The 24,675-nt window shown below is 37.7% G+C and overlaps 1 protein-coding gene across 1 annotated transcript in view; it reads right to left on the bottom strand.

Moving 5' to 3' along the window:
• LOC308707040 (neural-cadherin) overlaps window positions 1-24,675 on the bottom strand; it is a gene marked incomplete at both ends in the record, with an annotated part of 259,279 nt that overhangs the window by 141,591 nt on the left and 93,013 nt on the right. The window contains 5 exons of the mRNA XM_081393095.1: window positions 1,167-1,416; window positions 8,740-8,851; window positions 12,014-12,218; window positions 14,472-14,697; window positions 17,863-18,060. Coding sequence (XP_081249221.1) covers window positions 1,167-1,416; window positions 8,740-8,851; window positions 12,014-12,218; window positions 14,472-14,697; window positions 17,863-18,060 — 991 coding nt within the window. The remainder of the gene's footprint in view (window positions 1-1,166; window positions 1,417-8,739; window positions 8,852-12,013; window positions 12,219-14,471; window positions 14,698-17,862; window positions 18,061-24,675) is intronic.

Raw genomic sequence — 24,675 nt, 5'->3', positions numbered from 1 at the left:
ACCCGTGATCACTCTGAAGGAATCACTCACATCATATAAACACTTTGATAGCACTTAGCTTAGCCCAGTTCATTCATTAGGGACCAAACAGAGATGAAGTTAGAAGCGACCAAACACCTCCACGTTTTCCCTATTTAAATACAGTTACACGAGTAGTTACATGAGTAGTTACACGACCAAGTATGGTGACACAAAATAAAACGTGGCGCTTTTCTAAGCGGGTAAAAAAGATTACTATAATGTTTGGCGGAATAGCACTTGGGAGCACTTCGACTCGGCGCAGTAAAAAGTCACGTTGGTTCTAATGACAGAAGTGAGAGGGAGAGAGGGAGAGAGGGAGAGAGGGAGAGAGGGAGGATTTTTCATCAGTGATGATATTACTGCGCCGAGTCGAAGTGCTCCCAGTGCTATTCCGCCATACATTATAGTTTTTTTTTTTTTTTTTAAAAGCAGAGGATCTGTTCTTTTATTTGATATATTGCATGTGCGTGTATTTGGGCATGAGCAAAAAAAAATGCGCAATATGCGCAATCCCATATCGAAATTCAAGCCCTGTGACACCAACAATATTCATCTGGAGCAAATGAAATGAGTGAGTGAGGGGAGGCGGGTTTGTATGTCAACTTGCTGTCGGAGAGAGCGCAGCTGGAAAATATGGTATGTGGAAAATAAGTATTGGAAGCGTTTCAGATATTTCAGTATCAATATGTATTGAAAAATCTATATTCTTGACAACACTATATTTCACTTATTTCAGATGCCTTTTTAAAGTCTACAACTGAAAAATGTATATATTATATATAAAATTCATTATTTTTTCCCCGTTACAAAAGCTGTCAGATGAAAATGTTTTGCCATCACCTTGCTATTTGTTGCACTGTATTTCATTCTTGTCATACAGACACACGGCAAGATTCTGAGCTGAAAGCATTGGTACATTTTAGGAAGTGCCACATGTGAACATGCTGTTAGTGTGGATGCGAACCAATGGCAATACATCGGAAATATGCAGAGCAGGGATTTTGGAAAAAAATAACTACTATTATCTTTTAAAACGTTTCCTGCTTACGCACGAATACAGTAGAAACAACAGGCCTCCATTATCACGTTTCTCACGGGTTCATGGGATGAGGCTGAAGGGTGGTATATGGAGACCAGGAACTCACACAGGCTGCGAGAACTCCGGAGGCTCATCGTTGACGTTGGCCATACGAAGACGCACGGTGGCTGTGCCGGTTCGGGGCACCTCGCCCTTATCCACCGCCATCACTACGAATTCATACAGGTGGTTGAGCCTCTCATAATCCAGAGGGCCTGATGGGAATATGGTGCCATGGGCTGAAATGGTGAAATCTGGACTAAGCGTGTAGTAGGTGATATCTGCATTCTGCTCCGAATCACAATCACTGGCTGATACTGCAAAAGAAAAAGAAACACAGGGCATGGGTGTTAAAACAATAAAGCAAGCTAATATGATCAATCTTTATTTGAACTTCCCTGTGTAAATAGCTTGGGCATATGCGCTTGTCAAATAAACGACTAGAAAGGTTATACATGACTGGAAATCAAAAGATCTCAAGCTGTGAGTCTTATTGCATCTGAAAACTACAGTAAAATGCAATACCGTTCAATAAGGTGTGAGCCTGTTTCAAATGAACTTCAGAATAAGGCACTGCATACACAGTAGCTGCTTTTCACATCAATTTAACTAGTGTCGACAAAACTGGGTAAACATTAGAGGTCGACCGATTCATCGGTTTTGCCGATATATCGGTGCCGATAATCCAATCCACACCGATAGCTTTTCTGGGTTGCGTCCGTTGCTGGAGCGGCTGAGAAGAGTGCGCTGTCATTACACAGTATCAGAGCACTGAAAAGAGACTGCTGGCATTATACAGAGCGAGAGCGGCCTCTAGAGGACAAATATAAACTATCACTGACACCACGTGTTGTTTATTGTAACACGTGAGGCTGCACGCTGGTCTGGCTATCACCAGACCAAGCTCAATCTTTTAAGATTGAACATTGGTCTGGGGAGTCTGCTATGTATTTTCTACTGCGTGATCAACGGGCATAGTTCAAATGACTCTGTACGCAATTGGATAGTCCTCCAACCAATCAGGCCAAAGATCTGTGTGACGTACTTTGCAGAGCGCGACGCGCAGGAAATGTGTAACCAAACGTGTTGATCAGCGGATTGCAGGAGCAGCAATGGAATCGAGCAATTTTTGCAGGTTGTGATTGGTTCCCGCAAATTTGTAAAGGAAACAGGATAGATAAATGTACAGGTTTCCAGCCTGAGCTGCAGGGCGAAATCAAATCGCCGGCAGATCAGGCTGAGTTTACCCAGTCTAGCTGCACACAGCACGGAGATCACACATTATATGGAGAGCAATGACAATTCAGATGCCAACACAGACAGCGAAATGGTATGAATACAGAACACTAAAGTACATATTGCCATGTCATTATAAAAGTAATTAATTTGTTGACTAGATGCTGCATTAGCAGAGAAAGCACAGAAGCATGTTTACCGTCGAATCTGAGAGGAATAACATTAGTAGCTTTTTTTTCTCACTACAATTGAAAGTTGTTATTTTTTTATCACTAAAATACCTATTATTTTGATTAGATAATCATCAAGTGTTCTACAATAGAAGGAAATAATACATGTAATATAGGTATACATTTATGTAATTTTAATGCTCTGGCCTTTGCAGATATTTAAAGATTGCTATCTTCTCTAAGTATGACTCATATGAAATGGTAACACTTTACAATAAGATTACAATTTTAGCATTAACTAAGGTTAATTAATGTAGGAGTATTATTCATTGTTAGTTTGTTAATTTCAACATTTACTAATACATTTTAAATTGAGTTTTAATTAAAATTGTATCTGTTATTACCTAAGTTAATGTACTATGAGCTAACATGAATGATCAAGGTACAATTGTATTGCTCAAATATTATTACATGCAGTAAAAACATATATTGCATAATGCATATAGTTCATGAAAGCAAGCTAATACATCCTTGTTAACAAATGGGACTTGCAAAGTGTTGCCTTTGAAATTTACATGGGCTGTGTTTCTAGGTTATAGCTAAAGAAGCACACATTTTCTGTAGAACTTCTCATTTTAATATATTCATATTTATATATTTATTTCATTTAGCACATATAGACTTGGAACTGAGCCTTTTCCCCCGTTATTATTTGATTCACGGAACCGGACACCAGTTATCTTGCCAAGAAAAATCTTTATTCGTCAGCATAGGAGAGAAACTTGAGAAGATGTTGTATTCGTGCCAGGTCTATGTGTTTCCGATGTTTCTCTGCCATAGTACAGTAAGATTGAGCTTATATACACCCCTGAGTGACTTTCAACTTCCTTGTAAGGTAGAAAAAACATGTTGCTTATGTTTAAAAATGGAACATATACCTCATGCTTACACATGGTACAATCCACTATCCCTCGGTGTATACATTAGTAGTACATTTGCATCAGTTGAAACATTCCTTTCCATTTAATGTATCATCCTCATTGGAACATCTCCGCTCAGTGAACGTTGCATTGCACACATACCTCTAAGCAAAATATCTAACTTTCCCAGCTCCCCTCCTTGTCTAAAATATGATGCTTAAACATGTTTCCATGCAATCTATAGTCTAACTCATGCATTTTAAACTTCATAAGATAATACAACTGATTATGAATACAAATAAAGAATAATAATACAGATACATAATATCAAATTATGAAATTACATTAAAGATTAAATTTTAAAATTTTTGGTTTTAATCCCAATATCCATTTAAAAACAGTATCGGTTGAATAATCGGTTATCGGCATGAACGGTCAAACCTAAATATCGGTATCGGTAAAATCCACTATCGGTCGACCTCTAGTAAAAATTTCTCACGCCGAGGTCCAGTTTTCCTGATTTTGCACTTTAGAAAGCCCACAGTTTTTGCTGAATTTTATATTACACATTCTAAGCAACATAATAAACATTAAATATTATAAACAACATTATAAAGAAAGAACAGAGACAGAAAGAAAAGAAAGAAAGAAATGTTCGACTCAGACAAAAAAATGCAGAGACATGTTTTTGCTAGACAATAAAGAAAGCAGACAGCATGTGAACACCGAATTCAGTTCTCTTTCTTTTGAGCTTAATCATGCACGCAAAATGAAGTCAAAATGCCATCTTGGCATATATATAAATATTATATATATATATATATATATATATATATATATATATATATATATATATATATATATATATATATATATATATACCTCTGTAAATGTCTAAAATAAGGACCTAAATGTGTATTTCTGACTTTTTTTCACCACTGGTGTGAAAGAAGACATGTTTACTGAAGACAAATATCCCAAAATCTGAAAATTGACCAGTAAAAAAAAAACAAAACAAAAAAAAAACAATGTTTTAATCATCGCCTTAATCATTCATTCAGTAATTCAGCTTTTATATCTTCCAGTATGTTAACTAGCCCGGGCACTTTCACAGATGACGTTTATAATAAAGTCTCCTTCAAGTTCTCTTGAAATTTGCTTGTTGAGTGTGTGCTCAATCAGTTCCTCCTGATCGCACCTAACAAGTCCTCGTGCCAGGTCCCAAATCCCCCTCTACCTCACTCAATTCCATCTACTGCAGTGAGGTCCATGAATTCCATCATGGGAGAAGTAAGATAAAGACAGGAAATCAAACATGATAATTCCATAATGATACATCGGCTAAATCCTAATATTCTGCTGTACATGAAGCTGAAGTGGACCTCCAGCAATAAAATCCAGCAAACCTAAGCCATTACGAAAAAGACTGTTCCCACAGATGTTTAAATTATAAATTGTCCACCTCATACATTATGAATGCTTGATTAGACGCCACATGTTACAAATTATTCTTGCAAAGTAGCCCTTCTTCTGGATAGGTTTGACTGGAGCAAGCATGATATTTCATGCTGGGTAGAGATAATTGTTACGAAGCGCACACACAGACGTGTGTGCAGATGTTGGTTGGCATGCACCTGCTAATCTGCACATCTGCTGGACACCTCACCACATCACCTTTCCATCCTGCCAGGGGTCTCTGTGTTAAGCTCTCAAAATGTCTGCCAAATCCTGTTATTCTCCAGACCAGCAGCGCTTTTTTAATCTCGGTAACTTCCAGTGTTTGTTTGTTTTGTTCTCTTTTGTTTGCCGTTGTGTCTGCATATGCAGTCTGTCTATCTTCAGCAGTTGTTTTGTCCATCACTTCATTTCTGAGTTGCTTTGATAGCAGCTGTGGTTGTCTAAAATTTAATGAGAATATGAAAGCTTTTCTTATCATAGCTGAGGGCATGTGTTTTCCATTCTGTGTGTTACAAGTGCACTCTCAGGAGTTAGTATATAGACTCGAGGTTCAATGTGCAATTTAGACACATGAAAGGGCACATCAGGGGAGAAGTGCTTCAAAGGTGGTGTTAAACAGAATGATAGAGGAAGAAAATGTCATCTTCTCGTCTCATTGTGAGAAAGAGACTTTCTTCATTGGGCCCTACTAGTCTCAAATTGCACGGCCACGGGTCGTCTACAGCCCGTTCATGGATTGTCCGATTGAATGCAAAACTGGGAAAAAAAATTCTGATTGATGAATCTCACATGGGAAAAAAATTCCATTATGACGGTAATTGCCATTTCAATTAAAACATTATTGACAAAAACGTGTCAAAAAATAAAAAATAGCAATGCACATACAATGTTTTTGAAAAACATTTAGAAGGAATATGGCTGTTTCATATAATTCAATTGTTTCCAATAATGTTATGGATTTACCCATTCAAACTGCATGACCACCAGTAACCTAAAGTGCTAATTCACCCAAATGAATGTACACTACCATTCAAAAGTTTTGGGTTGCTACGATTTTTTTATATTTTTTAAAGTCGCTCATGCTCACAAAATATTATTAAAATTTAAAACAACAGTTTTCTATTTTGTTATATTTTAAAATTTAATTTATTCCTGTGATGTCAAAGTTGAATTTTCAGCATAATTACTTGAAACTTCAGTGTCACATGATCCTTCAGAAATCATTCTAATGTGGTGATTCGCACGATCACGAATCCCAAAGTGAAAGTAAGATGTGAGCTCCCTGATGCGCGCAAATTAGGCTACATACAATAGTCTGTCTCCCAATAGCAAATCGATCTCTGGACTGTGTAGTTGTGGCTCTGGTCTCAGTTGGCACTAATATTGAGAGAGTACTAGCCTAGAAATCTAGACGCACCCTAGCGGCAGCAAATTTTATTTTGCAGCCAGGGTAGTCTAGCAACTCTCCGTTGACTTTCGAGCTGGAAAAACCAAACTCTAGTCAGGCCAATCAAATCGTGTATAGAGTCGGTGGGTAGGCTTAACATAATGACGACAGAGTTGTGACGGTTCCGTGTGAATTCCCTGCTATTTGAAAACAAAGAATGGCTGCTGCTGGCGAACAGCGGTCTTTCGAATCGGCTTTGGCCGCGACTTTGGAGGACTTGGAGTTGGAGAACGGCATTGAAGTCATTCTTAAAAAAGGAAGATGTGTTTGTAGTTTTGCCGACAAGATACAGCAAAAGTTTAATCTATCAACTAGCTCTGCTGGTGGGAAAACGCTCAGGGCTGCGTTTCCCAAAAGCATCGTAAGCCTAAGTTGATCGTAAAAACGATCGTACGACTGATCTTAATATTACGGTCTGTTTCCCAAAAGCATCGTAGCTTAAGTAGCACTTCAAAATCTTCGTAGATCTACGAGTGCTCTGGAGTAATCGTACATCCCCAAGTGCATCGTAAGAAGACAGAGTTATGAGGACACCTGCAGGACAAACGGCAGATTACACCTTTAACTTTTTTCAAATGTATGTGATTATAATATAAGGTTTTGATTGTACTTTATTGTACACTTTATTACTCTTTTTTGTTGTTGGTTAAATTAATGTATAAATTAAATAATTAAAAAGGTCAGAAAAAAATAGAAATAATTTAATCTAATAATTTTAATCAAAATTAAATGAATGAATAAATAAATATATAAAAGAAATCCTTTAAATCTGTGAAAAATTACATATTTGTTTCGCTCTATCTCCTCTAAAAGGACATTAATTTAATCTTTTTGAAAGGTATCTTTTCGGGGTTTTTTTTTTTTTTTTTTTTTTTTTTTTTTTTAGCAATTTTGTCAGTGCCTCCGCCTGTAAGTGCTTTATATATACTTGTCTTGATTGCTAATCCACAACAGATGACAATCATTAGGTTAAACGTTCAGAATACGATTACATATAAGGTTATATTTCAGCACTTCGCGAATGGACAGCGACTCTTAAGTAGCACGTAGAGCGCGTTCTCGCACGTTCATGTTAAGTGCATTTTTGGGAAACTCTCGTGGAATTGCTGCGAGCGTTCGTAACTTTGCTCGTAGAAAGCGCTCTTAAGAGCTAAGATACATTGTTATCGGGAAACCTGGCCCTGGTTGGTTGTAGTGCTGTCCTATTGCGTGCAGAGGGAATTTGAAAGACAACCGTTTATCCCGCCCCTCGGATTGAGCCCTGCCAATGGTGAGTTGCCGGACCAAACATCTTGATGTGGGTCTGGCTTGCCAGGCTAAGAGAGTACTGTAACGTCTGAAGAAAGACAGACAAGGGAGGCTCTATTTTTGAACTTTTAATCGGAACGCAAGAACAACTGTACACAAATGCACCAGCCTAACTCACTCACTCGTTTCTCTCTACCTGACCTTTTCCGAACTCACTGCCGTAACCCTATAACTGCCGGTGCAAAATAAAACAGCAATTTCACAACAATTATAATGAGTCTGTGTGCTACAGAACTTTATGTTTTTTACAGAACTTTATACTGTTTTTATTTCTATGTTCAATTTGTGGAAAGGAGTTCAATTATGAGGTCACACAGACTCATAAATGTACATGTACAGTAAGGTTTGAAGTGACTCATACAGGAGAAAAGCCTGTCAGTTGAGTTTGTGGCAAAAACTTTTACAGTGCTTGCCTTGTATATTTTTGTCTTTCAATACATTTGATAATTCATACTCAAAGTAGATCTGAAATTACATTCACTAGAAGGTTATTAGTTAAAACATTTCAAAATGCACCTGCAGAAAATTTTCCAGTCATGAACTTTGTCATTGAGGATTTCTATAAATATTGTGCAAAAATCTCATCTCGTCGCGTTCTTGTGAACCCAATCTCGTGTATAGTCTCATCTAGTGAGATAAGTGTCTCGTCACACCCCTATTATTTCCTTCTACTAAAATTAAAAGCCATTTTATTTAAATGAATGATAACCACATGGTGAAATATTGAATAGATTTAAAGGAGTTTTGGTAACACTTTATTTTATAGTGCCCTTGTTGCATGTGTTACATGTAGTTACTAAAGTAATAACGATAAATTATGCATAATTACACGCAACTAACCCTAACCAAACCCTCATCCTAACCCTTACCCTATAATAAGTACAAGTAGTTAATTATTATTACTCTGCACTTAAATGTATTATTACACTGTAACACCGGCACCTTAAAATAAAGTTGAACGGGATTTGTTTTAACAAAAGACAAAGGATGACTGAAATGATATCTGTGTAAAAATAAACACTGGCTATTATTCCAGTGTTGTTATACAACGACCTCTAGGTAACAGCTATGGTGCATTAATGTGCAGGTCCACAGACTTACCCTGCAGCAGCGACGTTGCGGTCGTGACTGTCTCAGGGACACCGTCTTTGCTATAAATGGACTGCAGGAACTCTGGAACACAGTCATTCTCATCTGTGATGATCACTCGCACCTGTGAGGAACAAGTGAAAAGGAAGCCGGAAGGCACAAAAATAGAAAGGTGAGAAATGTATTTGTTGTATTTGTTGTAATGTATTTGTTGAAAATGAATTACCATCAGGAAGAAAGTTAGCACATTACTGTGTCCCCAGTGTTTCCAAGAGGCAAGAGGACTGCTGTTTCAAAAACGCCTTGCCAAAAAAGCTCTTTTTAACAAGCATAAAAGGCCATATACTATCACTCTTTATAACCATCATCATGTTTAATCTTGCCACTTTCTCACTGCAAATTATTTGGTGTCAAGAAGTTATGTTCATACATAAGCAAGCATCTGTGCCTGAAAATGCAGTTTTGAAGTAGTGAAGAATCAAAACACAAAAGGCCAAATGTACTACAATATCACACGGGCATGCCATAGCTCTTTCTCAATTTGTTCCAAAAGCATCAGGGAAGCTGAAAGAGGCACCTAATGCCTCCCATAAGACTGAATTAAGCTGAAAGTTGCTGTCTGGAGGAGGAAAAACACTGTTTGAGTGCTTTTTCCCCTGACACTGTTGCTAAAGCTTCCTGGCAGTTGCTAAGTGACTCTAATGACCTATTCACTTCAATTTCAGAGCCTGGAAATAGACAGACCTAGTCAGAAATGGTCAAAATTGTGACAACAGTTCATAGTCTACAATGTTACTCATATATCTAACTCTAACAGAGACCATAACCCAAAAATCACATAAAATAAAATGCCTCCATAAAAGACTGAATCAGAAAGAACAAGACAGAAGGATCCCAGAGGGAAAGTTTTTGGATCTCAGTAACTGTCCAGACCCCTATTTTATAAAAGAGTAAAAGACAATGCTTAGTTTTTCCATTGTTGGTCAAACTAATGATAACCAAAGATATTGTATCAGAAAAGAGACCTGATATGGCTGATGCAGGAAAGCAAGAAATCAGCATATTAGAATGATTTCTGTAGGATGTGTCACTGAAGACTGGAAAATTCACCATCACAGGCATGAATTACATATTAAAATAGAAAACAGTTCATTTCATTTTAATAATATTTCACAATATTCACTAATGAATCAAACTGTCTAGTGAACTGACTGATTCATTGAAATAAACAGACTCAAAATAACAATTCACTATCACTATGGCATGCAAGCAAGTTTTATTCTACACAAATATTTTTAGGCAATACTTGTATAGCAGATATCATAAAACAAAATGTGGATGGATGGATGGATGGATGGATGGATGGATGGATGGATGGATGGATGGATGGATGGATGGATGGATGGATGGATGGATGGATGGATGGATGGATGGATGGATGGATGGATGGATGGATGGATGGATGGATGGATGGATGGATGGATGGATGGATGGATGGATAGATAGATAGATAGATAGATGATAGATAGATAGATACCCATCTGCAGTTAGACACACTGTGCCATGCACAGTTTTGTAACATTCCCAAGCTAATAGCTAATAGCTGGGATTTTGGCTGGCCTGCCTCAGGCCAGGACAGATGTATGGATCACTGAGCAGCCAAATCAAGTCGTGATGAGGCGAGACTACATCCTCCAGGGGAATAATATTGTATGAGGCATGAATGGGACTGCTGGGTATCTCTTTGATTTCAGCTAAATTGTTGCCCTTACATTTCCCACAGTGCCACAAACCTCTCCTTTATTTTTATTTTATTTTTTTTCAGTCTTAGTGACCATAATCTCAATAGAAGGCATAAGTAATATGAATAGTATCATCAATGTGTCTTAATTAAAGGACAAATGGAAATTATATTCACACTGAAATAAGTGCACTCTACCACTTCTGATTAAAACCCTTTCTCTTCTTTCTTTCTTTCTTTCTTTCTTTCTTTCTTTCTTTCTTTCTTTCTTTCTTTCTTTCTTTCTTTCTTTCTTTCTTTCTTTCTTTCTTTCTTTCCTCTCTTTACATGCAATAATTCTACATAGACACAAATATACCTCAACACTTTATGCACAAAACTCAACCACAGTGAAAATCCACAAATATAAATAAGTAAAATGATGGGTTCTTAACATCACCAAACAATAGCTAACATATATGATAAAAAAACCTGCTAGAGCAACATAAATAAAGCCAGCAAGTAGTAAAACAATAAGATTATAACACACTAACCACATTATTTATTCATGTTGCAATGCTGGGAGTTGTTTGTTCAGACAACTCTATTTGAATAGTTGGGGCAACATTTATGGGAATTATGTTGGTCTTGCATGCATTTTTACAGAGATTCACAGTAATTCACATTTCACTAGTAGCTGTGACCCCACATTCAAAATAAAATTGTTCAACTGTCTATCAAGATAGCAAGATTGCTAGCTATCTTTTAGAGCATATACATTTTTTGGATAAATAAAAAATGACTGGATGGAGAGCTAAAAGCATACAAATCTCTGAAATCATGCACTTATATTTCTGTGGATGAGTGAATGACGTTAATCATTTACCTTCATACTATCAGTTATGATGAAGAATCAAAACAGTTATTATGGCATCTTTAATCATCGTTTCCCCATACATTTGTTTCACTGCTTTTTATTTATTTTCATTTTTTATTATTGATTTCTTGTTGCTATACAACCACCTAGAGCAACCTATTGAGACTGTGAAATAAATAAGATATTGAATAAAGGTTATATTTCTACTAACATCAAAAATCTCCTATAAATTACCCATGAAATTTTATTCTGAAAGTAATAAAGTCTTGTGAACCAAGAGATAATGAATCATTTTGTAGTGAAGTCAAACTCTAAATAGTACTGGATTAACATCAGCAGCAAAGACAGACAATGTATAACACTATATAAAAATTACATTTTATATGAAAAAGAGAAATTACTTTGAATAAAAAATGTTTCATCTGCACCGCCAGACAAGACTCCAGTTTGTTGTACTTTATTCTCTGGTTTGTTGTGTGACAAAATGTTATCATAGAGAGAACCATCTATCAAATATCTAATATACCTCAAATTTAAACATTAATTAAGCATCATAGTTACAAAAGAACACATTAGCATAATCATTTTATGATGAGTTGATTGTTTGGGCTCTGAGAAAGTGGGCAGAGTGTGTAAAAATCTTAAAACTGGACCTTGTCCCAGTCTGACAATGCACCTGCAGCACTCACCTCGGCAGCACTACTGAGACTGTCCTGGTTCTCACTGGCCCTCACCAGCAGCAGGTAGCGGTGCTGGTCGCTCTCATAGTCTATCGTACGGGTCAGACAGATCTCCCCAGTCTCTGGCTGGATGCTGAAAAGACTGCTGGGATTGATGAGCAGGCTGTAAGTTACTGGCTCTTTTTGGAAGGACACGGCTGGAGTGACTAGGAAGCTGGATGAAAAAAGACAAAGAGAGAGAGAGAGAGAGACAACCTGATTGAGTATAATCCTGATTATGATGCTCTATAAGTGAGCAAACTGGAAAAGAAAGAAGAATGGGTTACCAAGGTAATGTTAGAAGTGCACCAAAGACTTTTGAGCTAATTTGGACATCTGTGCAATATAAGTCTCAATCAAACCAACTTCCAAGGTGAACGCAGCATATCTTCAACAACATTTAGCTATAATCACAGAGAAAATGACTGTGGGTGTGGAGGATTGTTTGTTGAGGGAATAATGTAAAGGTAAATGGTACAGAAGGGAAAAGGTTCGTCTCGGGCTCACTGATCGAGTGTAAAGGCAGAAAAAAACAAGTTTTGTAAATTGTATATCAAAGCATCAAATAACACAGGTTTGTAAATGGACTGCATTTATATAGCGCTTTCACAGACCTATGGCCACCAAAGCGCTTTACATAGCCTCACATTCACCCATTCAAGATTTCAGTCTCGAAAACATGGTTTGAAATCGCTGGTGTTTCTTACGTCACTAACTACCTTGTAACCAATCCCGCCAATGTGTCGGTGGGCTTTAGCATATCATTAACTATGACCGCTCTGAAGTAGGGGAGTCTCAAGACAAGCCAAGTTATCCCGGTATATTTATCTGGTGATATGAAAAATCGGGTACATTTATAGCCGGTGAATTAGGCATATGATGAATATCACAATGTTATGATGAACTATATGCATTTCTCCACTGACATTCTGAGTTGTTCAAAGTGTTTCTAAGGAATATTTTTAGAAGGAAGCGGTCAGAGTCTGAGATGGTGAACGGGAACATGGTTTGTGTAACATTACCAACACATTATTAGCTGTTTGATAACAGTCAAGCAAAAGGCTAATCATATTATTTAACGTTATGCGTCCGACGTTGTAGAGAGTGATACATAAAACGCACTTTTCCATTCTGATACACCAATTCGTAGACAACCATGTATGACTGAGTGGAGGCGGGGCTCATTCGCATACTAATGGTTTCTAAACTTATTCTAAATGGAGCAAGGGTGTCTCAAAAAAAGAAAAACTGTCTGTTAAATTATATCATTTATTTATGGGAGCTTTTCATCTTGATACATTCAGACCATAGAAAATAAAGGTACAATTATGATAATCACGTAGTCAAGCAGTCAAGATTGACATAAATGTATTTTTGTAATCCCAAAGAAGCTTAACGGCAGACAGGCAGATGAACAAAGGTAAATGTGAATTCCCTTTCAGGTATTGTGGTTATTACAACTCCATTCCCATTGGCAGAGTTTGTCTGTTGGCTTGGTCTGCCTCAGCTGTCTGGCAGAGATCAGAATGTTTGGCAATAAGATTAACGTCACCCCATTTTTGTGCCATGAGCAATACACTTATCCTAACATTAGTTAGTTAACCATATTTTTTGCATAGCTATGGATGAAGCCAACTATATTCAGTAAGACTTGGCTCCCATTGCCGAGCCAAGTTTAATGAAAGCAACAATATAGTGGAATCACAGGTGTGAATGAGGAAAATAATACACTGAAGAATGCAATGCATATTTAATGACATGCAGCTGCCATAAATGGATCCAGTAGGCACTTATTCCACATGGATTGGATTTAGGATAATTTTCTACAAGGCAATGCCTGATTTAATACATCTTTGTAGGGCAGAGCTAATCATGCTTCCCTGTAGCAGCATCAAGTAAGTCATTTCACAGTGACTCATCTAATATCAAAGGGCTACACAATTAACACTGACTGTACAAAGACAAAATAATTAAGGGTCTATTTGTCATCTATACGTGAGAGAAAGTAAAAAAAAAAAAAAAAAAAAAACATTAAACATGAATGTTTTTAATGTTAAACTTTTATCATATACATTACCTGGTTAACCTTTGGGGGCTGTCTATACGAGCAGAACAAAGTTCTGATGTTCATGCATCTTTAATGCATATCACAGTAAGCTGACATAGTCAAAGATCATTAGTTCATGAATTTTGCATAGTGTAGTACACGATGACTCACACAAGCTACGCTCCAGCGAGAAGCAGAGGGCTCTAGATGGCTGTAAGTGCAGTATGATCCTGTTTCTATTTGTTACTCTGATGGATAAGCAGTGTTCTCACAGCGTGGGAGATGCATTTAGGGCGTGCTAGAATTACACATGGAAATAAGATTTGCTGCATTTACGAGATTGGTTGTGGGTTTGTGTGTGCGTGTTATGGCTGTACTCACGGTTGTCCTTCTGGTGTGTTTTCTGGTATGGAAATTGTATAAGACACGTTGGTGAACTGAGGAGCTCTTGGACCTGCGATGACGGACACTACGGCGGGAGGACTGCGGCTGCCCTGGCGGTCGGCAGCCACCACTGTTAGGAGGTATTCTCTGTCTCTCTGCAGGGGGAGGCCTGTCGTCCGAACGTGACCGTTCTTCCTGTCCACCTCGAATCTCCCGTCACCTCCTGTTGTACAACAGAACTTATCAACCTCACAGACCTGAAAATGAGTTCTTAACGTAAATATGATGAGTACACGCACATTGTTGCTGTCGGGCGGAAACCTTGTATGTCCAAAGCCGCTACTTTTCAGGAAATTATTTTTATTTTATTTTTTTATAAAAATTAAACACTGCTGTCAAAGTTCATATTGTGGATATATAAACAAAGTTCAAAGTGCATATACTGTATATGCATATGCTATAATATTATTAACATTTTACCAAAATCAAGCTCAAATGGAGATAAGTGTTTTTTGACCAGGGAATTTCAGACATAAATTATTTGTCTGTCATTAAAACAGCCGCATCTGAGGCAGTAAATGCATTGCACCATAGAGCCAGGGTGGAGTTAAGAGGTTTGACCGACAGTTTGAGGACACAAGTTACTAGGTTTAGTCACAAGCTCTTTTTAATACCTTTCACTGGTTAGATATTTGCAAATACTACAGACAGACGTAAAGGGTAACCAACAGTAATGATTTATGAAAAAATAAAAATGATGAAATATGGAAATACAAAGTTTCTGCCTGACAGCAACAATATATCATGATGGTAACACTTTGAAATGACAAATATAGAATTTATATCTAGGCCAGGGCTCCAGACTAACTTTTCCACTGGTGCTAAGTTGGTCATTTATAAACGTGATAGTCTTGAATGATTGTTTTAACATGGGATGTGTACAACATTCGCATGTAAATGGTAAACACCAAAGTAAATCAAAGAAACCCAACCAAGAAAACAGCTCTGATCATGTTGTTTCAGTCACTTTGACAAGACAGCAAACTACGGATAAAAAACCCCCGCAAACTTGTGTTTGATTTGGGTAGTGCTAGAGCCTATATAGGCTACCTGTCTGTGTATTACATGATAAACCAAAAGAAAGTTTATATATCATATTTTCTAGCTACTTTACTTTAGTTTTTATAATACACAATACTTTCACCCAAACTGAATTATTAAAAACAAGTTCAAATGGGTTAATCTTCTAAAAATATTTTAGGTTTTTTCATTTTCTTTTCTGACATACTCCAGTTCTTGTTAAAACACACTAGACATGCTCATTCTGTGCATTTTGAGCACTTTTTGTGGGAAATCATATTTATTTTGTCCATCAAAAGTGTGCTTTCACTTTAATTGAGCTTGAGCAGCGCAGCAAAAACAGACTTGGCGCCAAAAGACTGTTGTTCACCTGACGCTCCTGCTTGACGCTCACGTGCTGCTCCTGCTCCCGGTGTGAATACATTCATTGGTTAACATGTACGCTGGAAAAAAATATGTGCCGCTAACGCTTGGGGTGTGAAACGGCCGTGAAACTGCCGTAACTCAAGACATCGATTGAGTGTGTGACCATGCACTCGCACAAATGCAACCACGTCAAATTGTAACTCGCACATTCTCAAAAAATGGTCGCATTTTGGTCTCAGTCTGGAGCCCTGATCTAGGGTAATGTTTATTTCTACATATACTACTATATTGTCAGCGTGTCAACTTCAATAAATTATTTTCAATGTACACTCACCTAAAGGATTATTAGGAACACCTGTTCAATTTCTCATTAATGCAATTATCTAATCAACCAATCACATGGCAGTTGCTTCAATGCATTTAGGGGTGTGGTCCTGGTCAAGACTCTCCTGATCTGAATGTCAGAATAGGAAAGAAAGGTGATTTAAGCAATTTTGAGCGTGGCATGGTTGTTGGTGCCAGACGGGCCGGTCTGAGTATTTCACAATCTGCTCAGTTGCTGGGATTTTCACGCACAACCATTTCTAGGGTTTACAAAGAATGGTGTGAAAAGGGAAAAACATCCAGTATGCGGCAGTCCTGTGGGCGAAAATGCCTTGTTGATGCTAGAGGTCAGAAGAGAATGGGCTGACTGATTCAAGCTAATAGAAGAGCAACTTTGACTGAAATAACCACTTGTTACAACCGAGGTATGCAGCAAAGCATTTGTGAAGCCACAACACGCACAACCTTGAGGCGGATGGGCTACAACAGCAGAAGACCCCACCGGGTACCACTCATCTCCACTACAAATAGGAAAAAGAGGCTACAATTTGCACAAGCTCACCAAAATTGGACAGTTGAAGACTGGAAAAATGTTGCCTGGTCTGATGAGTCTCGATTTCTGTTGAGACATTCAGATGGTAGAGTCAGAATTTGGCGTAAACAGAATAAGAACATGGATCCATCATGCCTTGTTACCACTGTGCAGGCTGGTGGTGGTGGTGTAATGGTGTGAGGGATGTTTTCTTGGCACACTTTAGGCCCCTTAGTGACAATTGCGCATCGTTTAAATGCCACAGCCTACCTGAGCATTGTTTCTGACCATGTCCATCCCTTTATGACCACCATGTACCCATCCTCTGATGGCTACTTCCAGCAGGATAATGCACCATGTCACAAAGCTTGAATCATTTCAAATTGGTTTCTTGAACATGACAATGAGTTCACTGTACTAAAATGGCCCCCACAGTCACCAGATCTCAACCCAATAGAGCATCTTTGGGATGTGGTGGAACGGGAGCTTCGTGCCCTGGATGTGCATCCCACAAATCTCCATCAACTGCAAGATGCTATTCTATCAATATGGGCCAACATTTCTAAAGAATGCTTTCAGCACCTTGTTGAATCAATGCCACGTAGAATTAAGGCAGTTCTGAAGGCGAAAGGGAGTCAAACACAGTATTAGTATGGTGTTCCTAATAATCCTTTAGGTGAGTGTATTATGAGCAAATATGAATGAATAATAGTATATTTATAAATTAACAAACCTTGATTAATACATACAATAAAATAATGAATGTTGTTCATTGTTACTTGATGCATTATATTATGTTAATAAATTGAACCTTACAGTATAATGTACACTTTTGTGAAAAACATTATCCTTTTTTTCAGGATTCTGTGATGAACAAAGTATAAGACAACAGCATTTATTTGAAATAGAAACAAGGACTGTAACATTAAAAATGTCTTCACTGTTACTTGATCAATTCTATATGCATCCTATTCAGCAAGGATGCATATAGAATTGATCAAGTAACAGTAGTTAATAAAAGGTAGTTAATAAAAGTTAATTATACGCATGAATTTATTAATGAGGCAGATAGGAAAATCTGCTTACCATCAGACAGGAAATATTCCACCTCTCCATTGACGCCCTCATCACCATCTCTGGCTTGAAGCTTGTAGACTAGTGAGTTTGGTGGGGCACTAGCAGAGACCACACTCAGGTAGGGGAAAGGGACCATTGTCCATTCTGGGGCATTGTCATTGACATCCATCACCGTCAAAGCCACTCTCACTGTATACCAGTCTGAACCTGTAAATCAGATATTCAATTAGCAACTGTTTTGAGAAATGTCTGTAATCATTAATAAAAAAAAAAAAAAAAAAAAACGTTTTGTTTGGTATTTTCAGTATGTGACACAGGACAAAATAGCCCACTGGCCCTGCACGACTGTGTCATGATATGGGCTTCTTCACAGCACATCCTCAGAGCAGTTTCATAAACTTAGGTTCAAGTTTTGATGTTTATTTTCCACAAAAAATAGTGAGCTGAAAATGCAGAGAAACATTTACATGCAAGTTGGAGAGAATGGCAGATACTAATGAGTGGAGTGTTTTCCTCATGGCGGCGCTTGCTACGTTTAGCTGCTGCGTCGCCTCATTAAACATCCCCTTCCTTATCACAATCATCGCCTTGCAAAGCGACAGAACTGAAAACAGTTTCAGCACACATTTATGGACGACGCGGTATCATCATGGAAATGCATGAACGAAAATGCTAAAGGACAAAAAGAAAGAAAAATGTGTCAGCCATAAAGCAGAAACAACCCGCCGGTGTCTTCTCTCCTTTGTGTTACTTTTCAGACTTGTTAAATCGCCCCTTCAAACGCATCTCCCCATTTCCATTTATTGTGTTTTTTTTCCCCTCTTTCTCAAAAAATTCCTCTCTTGCTTTCACTTTTTTTCCCTGGGAGAGGTATAAATAGAGGGCTGTCTGTTAGAAGATGGAGAGTGACAGAGTCACAGGCTCTTTGATTCCCCAGGTGATTGGCCCTTTCATTGCCTGTGACAGCACACCTGCTGCCTTACACTTTGCTGGGTAGACAGAGAAGAGCAACAGCAAGAGAGAGAAAGGCCGAGTGACAGAAGTGGGAGTTAGTAGGGGAGGCTTAGAAAAAGATTAACTTAAGCTCCAGGTTTGGATCAATATAAAATGATAATTAATAATAGATTAATAGATAGAGGAGGTGGGCAAGTGAGAGCCATATTAAGATCGATATATATATGAAAAGAGAGAGAGAGAGAGAGAGAGAGAGAGAGAGAGAGAGAGAGAGAGAGAGAGAGAGAGAGAGAGAGAGTGTGTGTGTAAGTGAGTGAGTGAGTGTGTGTGTGTGTGTGTGTGTGTGTGTGTGTGTGTGTGTGTGTGTGTGTGTGTGTGTGTGTGTGTGTGTGTGTGTGTGTGTGTGTGTGTGTAGAAAGAGAAAGTAAATCCCTCTCAGGTGTATCAGGAGTTTCTCTCAGCTAATCCGAGCTCACAACAGACTATAAGGTCACTATTTTGTGTATACAGATCACGCTGCAAATAACAAAACATGTTGTTGACTCAACCACATCCAGAGCACGCATTTAAACTTATGCACAGGGCATTACCTACAAGGACACAATAGCCATTAGATGATTCTTGCCACTGAAATGGCAAAAAGAGACAAACATCTGACACTTTTGTTTGTCAAGCGAACTATGGCAGCAATCTCAAAGTGTATCACACTAACAGCAAGTTAGTTATCAAGATATAGTTATTTTTGTTATAAATTCAACCTCAAAATATTTTATATTGCATAATATCCACAACCACAAAAAAAAAAGACTTCCAACAGTGTAATATATATATTATTACATTAAGGGGCCTTTTATACCTTAAATTACCCTTACATTTAAATGTTGGTCTAACTCAATGTCTTAAGGTTGATTCAGAGATGGCTAATTGTTTTTACTTGAACTAAAACTTAATTACAATATTACTGAATGAGGCAGAGTTTAAAAATAAAAAGTGTTTAATAAAAAAAATTTTTTTGTTGGCTTTTATGGTGAATTCTTGTGATATTCCTCATTTTTAAATGTATTTGGATAAAAGCATCTTCCAAATGAATAATTGTAAATGTAGCATGAAAACAATGTCTATTTCACAACATTGTAGTGACACAAATATGACAACGTGGGTGGAACAGAACTTGACAAAACAAAACATAAGATTATTCATAACAAATGAATACATCTGTGCAGTTCTTGGACTTTGTTTTGTTTACATTCATGTGTTTCTTGTTCTAGTTTCCCACCACTCATCAGTCACCATGGACACTAACACCAATCATCACAGCTGTTTGTAATTGTATCATCACAATGTATTTAAGTTCATCTTTGTGCTTACTTCAGTGTCCAATGTTATTTCTGTTACATGTTTGCACGCTGTCTCGCATGTTGGCTGTATGTCATATAAACCCTGTGTTATACACTCATCATATTCGTCTTACTTGGATTTAAGCATAACAACAGCATTACATAATAAATACGAATGGATGAGCCACATTTGAAGCCCCTATAAAACAGCCAATAGCCTATATATTATTCACAATTTCACACCTATGACACATTTTCCCTTTAATTCTACATCAATGCAGCAGGTTCCGAAGCTGACCATGAACAATAGAATGATCAAAACAAAATCACTTCCATTATAACCATCAAACTTGACAATGCTGGAAGGGTCTACAACACAGCATGGTTTTTATGGTCATGTATATATATTTTACTGCACCTCTGGATGAACATGTTTTCAACTTTCTGAATTTAAGTTAATTTTGATATTTTACAGTATAAAATGTTGGTGGTACAAAACAGAAAATAAAAAAGCTGATTAAAGGCTGAAAATCATATTCTTATATTAATATTTTAAAATATACTTTAGTCAAACAGGAAGCTATTTTTTTTTTAATATAATGTGTATTCATAAATTTCAAGCAAAGTAGTTTGCATTGTTTACTCAATGGTTACGCCACATTAAAGTTTTTGTATGTCATTTATAAAAGTACTAACTAATCATTATATGTTTGAAGATATTTAGAAAACATTCTAAGTTGCAAGTTCATATCCTTTTTTTCTCTCAAAATAAATAAATAAATGCTACTCTACTTTGAAATGTGCATTCTGTGTTGGAATGTCTGTTTTTGTTTTGGTCTGTGTGATCCCACTGACTTCCAATTTACCCAATAGTATTTCGACACCCTGGGTTGCCAATTGGTGGAAAACACAGCATATTGCAGCCATGGAAGCCGGCAAACAAACTGGGTCAGTGATCGCAGATCCTAACTGACCTGAAAAGCCTTGGCATCCATCTAAAAAGCTCTATGACCAGAGGCATATTAAAGGGGTGATGAACTGAGAAATCAAATTTTCCTTGAGCTTTTGACATATAAGAGGTCATCATACAATAACAATATCCTGTAAGTTTCAAAATTGAAAACTTCCTTGTTAGGCCAATAAAAGCTTTTATTGACACCAGGCACAGCGAACAATAGGTTTTTCAAAGTGGGGATCTATGATGTCAAAGGGTATCAAACACCACCTCCGCAGAAGAAGATCAACGCCTACTTCAACACTGCCTGTTTAGCCCCGCCCACCGATTCGTGCATTACATGAAACTCATTATAATATGCAAAACTGTTATCCAATCATAGCAGTCATTTACTTCCAAGTCTTCAAGGCGGCACGCCCATAAAAAAAAATGTTTCAGGAGCTAGGCTCAAAACCAGGGTAGAAAATAGCCTATTACTTATTCATTTCGATGTTTTTGAATGTAAAAACCAAGCAAACGTCATAAGTTGAACTCAGACAACAATATAAAAAAGTTCATGACCCCTTTAAAACGTGGATAAATTAACTTATCAACTTACAGTCTAAGGCTAGTCAACTTCCATTGTCAATTGCGCTCGTTCCTGTTGCGTGTCCTCAATCTGGCAACCCACATGAGTGTCAAAGGAGTCAGAGGAGGACGAGGGAGGGAAAACAACTCTCTTGAATATTTTGAATTTGGACTGCAGTACCCATTTCAACACTAGCTGTCAATATTAACTTTTAGACCCTCTGCCTCAACATTTCTGGTGAAATTGGCATACACATTTGTTGTTCCCCAAACTGTATTAAACCAACTTGGAAAATACAATTCAAGACCATGGCATTTGTGTTTTGAACTAGATTTCTGAAGTTTCTCCTTTTCCAGTATTTCCAGTACAGACAGCTATGTTAATAATGCAACTTAGAGTTTTCTGCTTCTGGTCAGATTTGTTTATTGAACATCTCATTTACAGGTTAACCCTCAGAGGTCGGAGATCACGCCGGCGTGATCTGCTCACTTTTTTCCTTATGAGTTGAATTGAGACCCGAAATACTCTTTTGACTTTGATTTTACAAAACAAGTTTCATACATCAATCGATTCTGTTAAATGTGTATTATTTTTGTGTATACTCACAATAAAAACAAAGTGCTGTGCTTTTTGCCAAATAAAGAAAAATAAACACGAAGTGAGTTCTGCCTTCTCTCTGTCAGTGTAGTCCATTCTGAAACGCGTCCGAAAATGAACAATAACTCAGCGAATACTCAGTCAAACAGGCATTCAGACACACAGGCATGAAGCTTGAATTCTCTTCTTTTTAATGAAGTAATTTATATAAAAAACAAATATTCTCATCTTGTGAAATCTGTATTAAAAGAGAGCGATTCCAGTCGAGCTAATTACATCTGATTCAGATGTAATGTGACTCCGCCCACGGAGAGCGCACGCTATTCAAACACAAATGGCTGAGGCAATCCGCGCAATCCTGTGAACGCCCCCATCAGCGCGAGAAAACACACAAGTTTATTCAGATCATTACTTGTTTACACCGTCTTGCAGCTGTGAGGAATAATAATGGAAAATGTCCCCCAGAAGTGCGGGTATATCGAGGAGCGAGCTGAGGAATACTAGTAAGTTTTTTTCCTTCTCACGTGAATTTCTTCACGTGGGTTTCTGTTTATGAATGAATGAACGGCAGAGATGCGCGCTGTTTACCACAGCTGGTAAAGACAGTTTAAATTTAAATCGCGTGTGTGAATGAATGATGATGTTTTAGCAAACTGTATTGCTATACTGAGATGAGTAAAAATCGACTGAAATATGTTGAAATAAAATGTAGGCTATTTGTATAAGCAACGTATTAAACTGCAAATTAACAATATGCCCTACATTTCAAGTAATGAATACATAGATAAAATGTAGGCCTATAATCATTTTTTTTTTTACAAAGAAAGAGTAGGCTACACTTGAAATATTGTTGAAATTGTAATATTGTTGTAATTGTAACCTTTTTAATAAAATGGCAAAACATATTTACAAGATAGATGTAAGCAAAATCTTAAATGGTCAATATAAGTCTTCTTCTAAATATATCTTTTGTTTTGCATTGTGGCTCAGTCAGTGTCACACCTGAATGAATGGCTAATTATGCAGAGTCATTATGCAGAGTGGGTGTTCTAAGTTGTAAACCACTCCTCGTTCACGCCTCCTCGCATATTGGCTTTCCAAGCAAAACCTGTTTTACATCAATTTAAATCAATGTATGGTTTTATGTGAACGATAAAGCAAGACTATTTTCACATAATTTTGAAGAAAAAACACTAGGCGAGGACATCCATTATTCAAAAGTCTTATTGACACATATTTACTATGTGTTTTGTGGCCTTATTTCAGAAATTTTAGTTTTTAGTTTTTTCAATAACCATGCATAAACATTATTCTCTCAAAAATGAAAACATGTACATACACGTGGCTCACATATTATGGTAGCCCTGTTTGTGCTTTATAGAGTGAATTTACACCTTTGCCATTAATATGTTTATAAGCAACTGAAAAAAGCACAAATGTCAGGGCATGTCAGAACATCTCAAGGGCCCCAAAAACAGCTCAGACCCCAGAGGGTTAATATATTTCAAACATTACATGGTATAACTTATACTGCCCAAAACAAGTACCCTGGTAATCCAGAGTTCTCGCGAGAGCACAAGTTGAATTTGCTCAGCGAGTTACTCTGGTGTCGAGTAATGATGCTCATTAAATATGCCCCTCTATCTGAGCTGCACCAATCATATCGGGTTATCTGATATAGGCGGGCCAGAGGCGAGATGACGACAGCGCTGCAACGTCGAAGTCATTAGTAAACATTGCAAGATGGCTATGGATGAACACCATTTGTTTGAAACGGCAAGAAGGGCGTTTTTGATGTTTTGCCGACCGGATACGGTAAGAGTCTAATATACCAGTTAGCTCCACTGATAGCTAAGCGATAACTTGTTGTGATTGGTCGTAGTGTTATCCAATTGCGTGCAGTGAGATTTTCAAATGCATGCTTGGTGCCGCCCCTCGAGCTGGCTGATTTTCATTAGTCGACGCCAGACCATTAATCTTTTAGAAACAAGTGGAAACGTGTTCACATTCAGCACTTATAGCAACTTGTTTTGTAAAGCATATAATCAGATTTTGACAAGAAGTGTATGAACCCTCAACCCATCAGAGAGTACACTCTCTTCAGTAAAAAGCAGAACTGTTTTGCTCAACCTAAACGCTCCCATACTCACAGTGGGAGCATCAGGGTACCTGTATGAGGAGGTGCCCAGCATGACCTCCCAGTCAGAAGCAATCCCAGTGTGAGAGATGGATAGACATACTGAGAGCCCTAGAGGGAGAAAGAGGGGGCTGGTGAAGGCCTCTCTGGAGCACTGATAGATGGATGAAGGAATGCCCTGCCAGAGCCAAAGGGTCATCAGTGATATGCAAAAAAAGATAAACATTACAGCCTTCTGATTGAAGTTCCTAAACTTTATTCTTGCTCACTCAGG

Source organism: Scardinius erythrophthalmus (genome assembly GCF_964197995.2).
Source record: "Scardinius erythrophthalmus genome assembly, chromosome: 2".
In the NCBI taxonomy this organism is placed as follows: domain Eukaryota; kingdom Metazoa; phylum Chordata; class Actinopteri; order Cypriniformes; family Leuciscidae; genus Scardinius; species Scardinius erythrophthalmus.
Note: the sequence above shows the minus strand (reverse complement) of the source record. Positions and strands in the feature narration are given on the sequence as shown.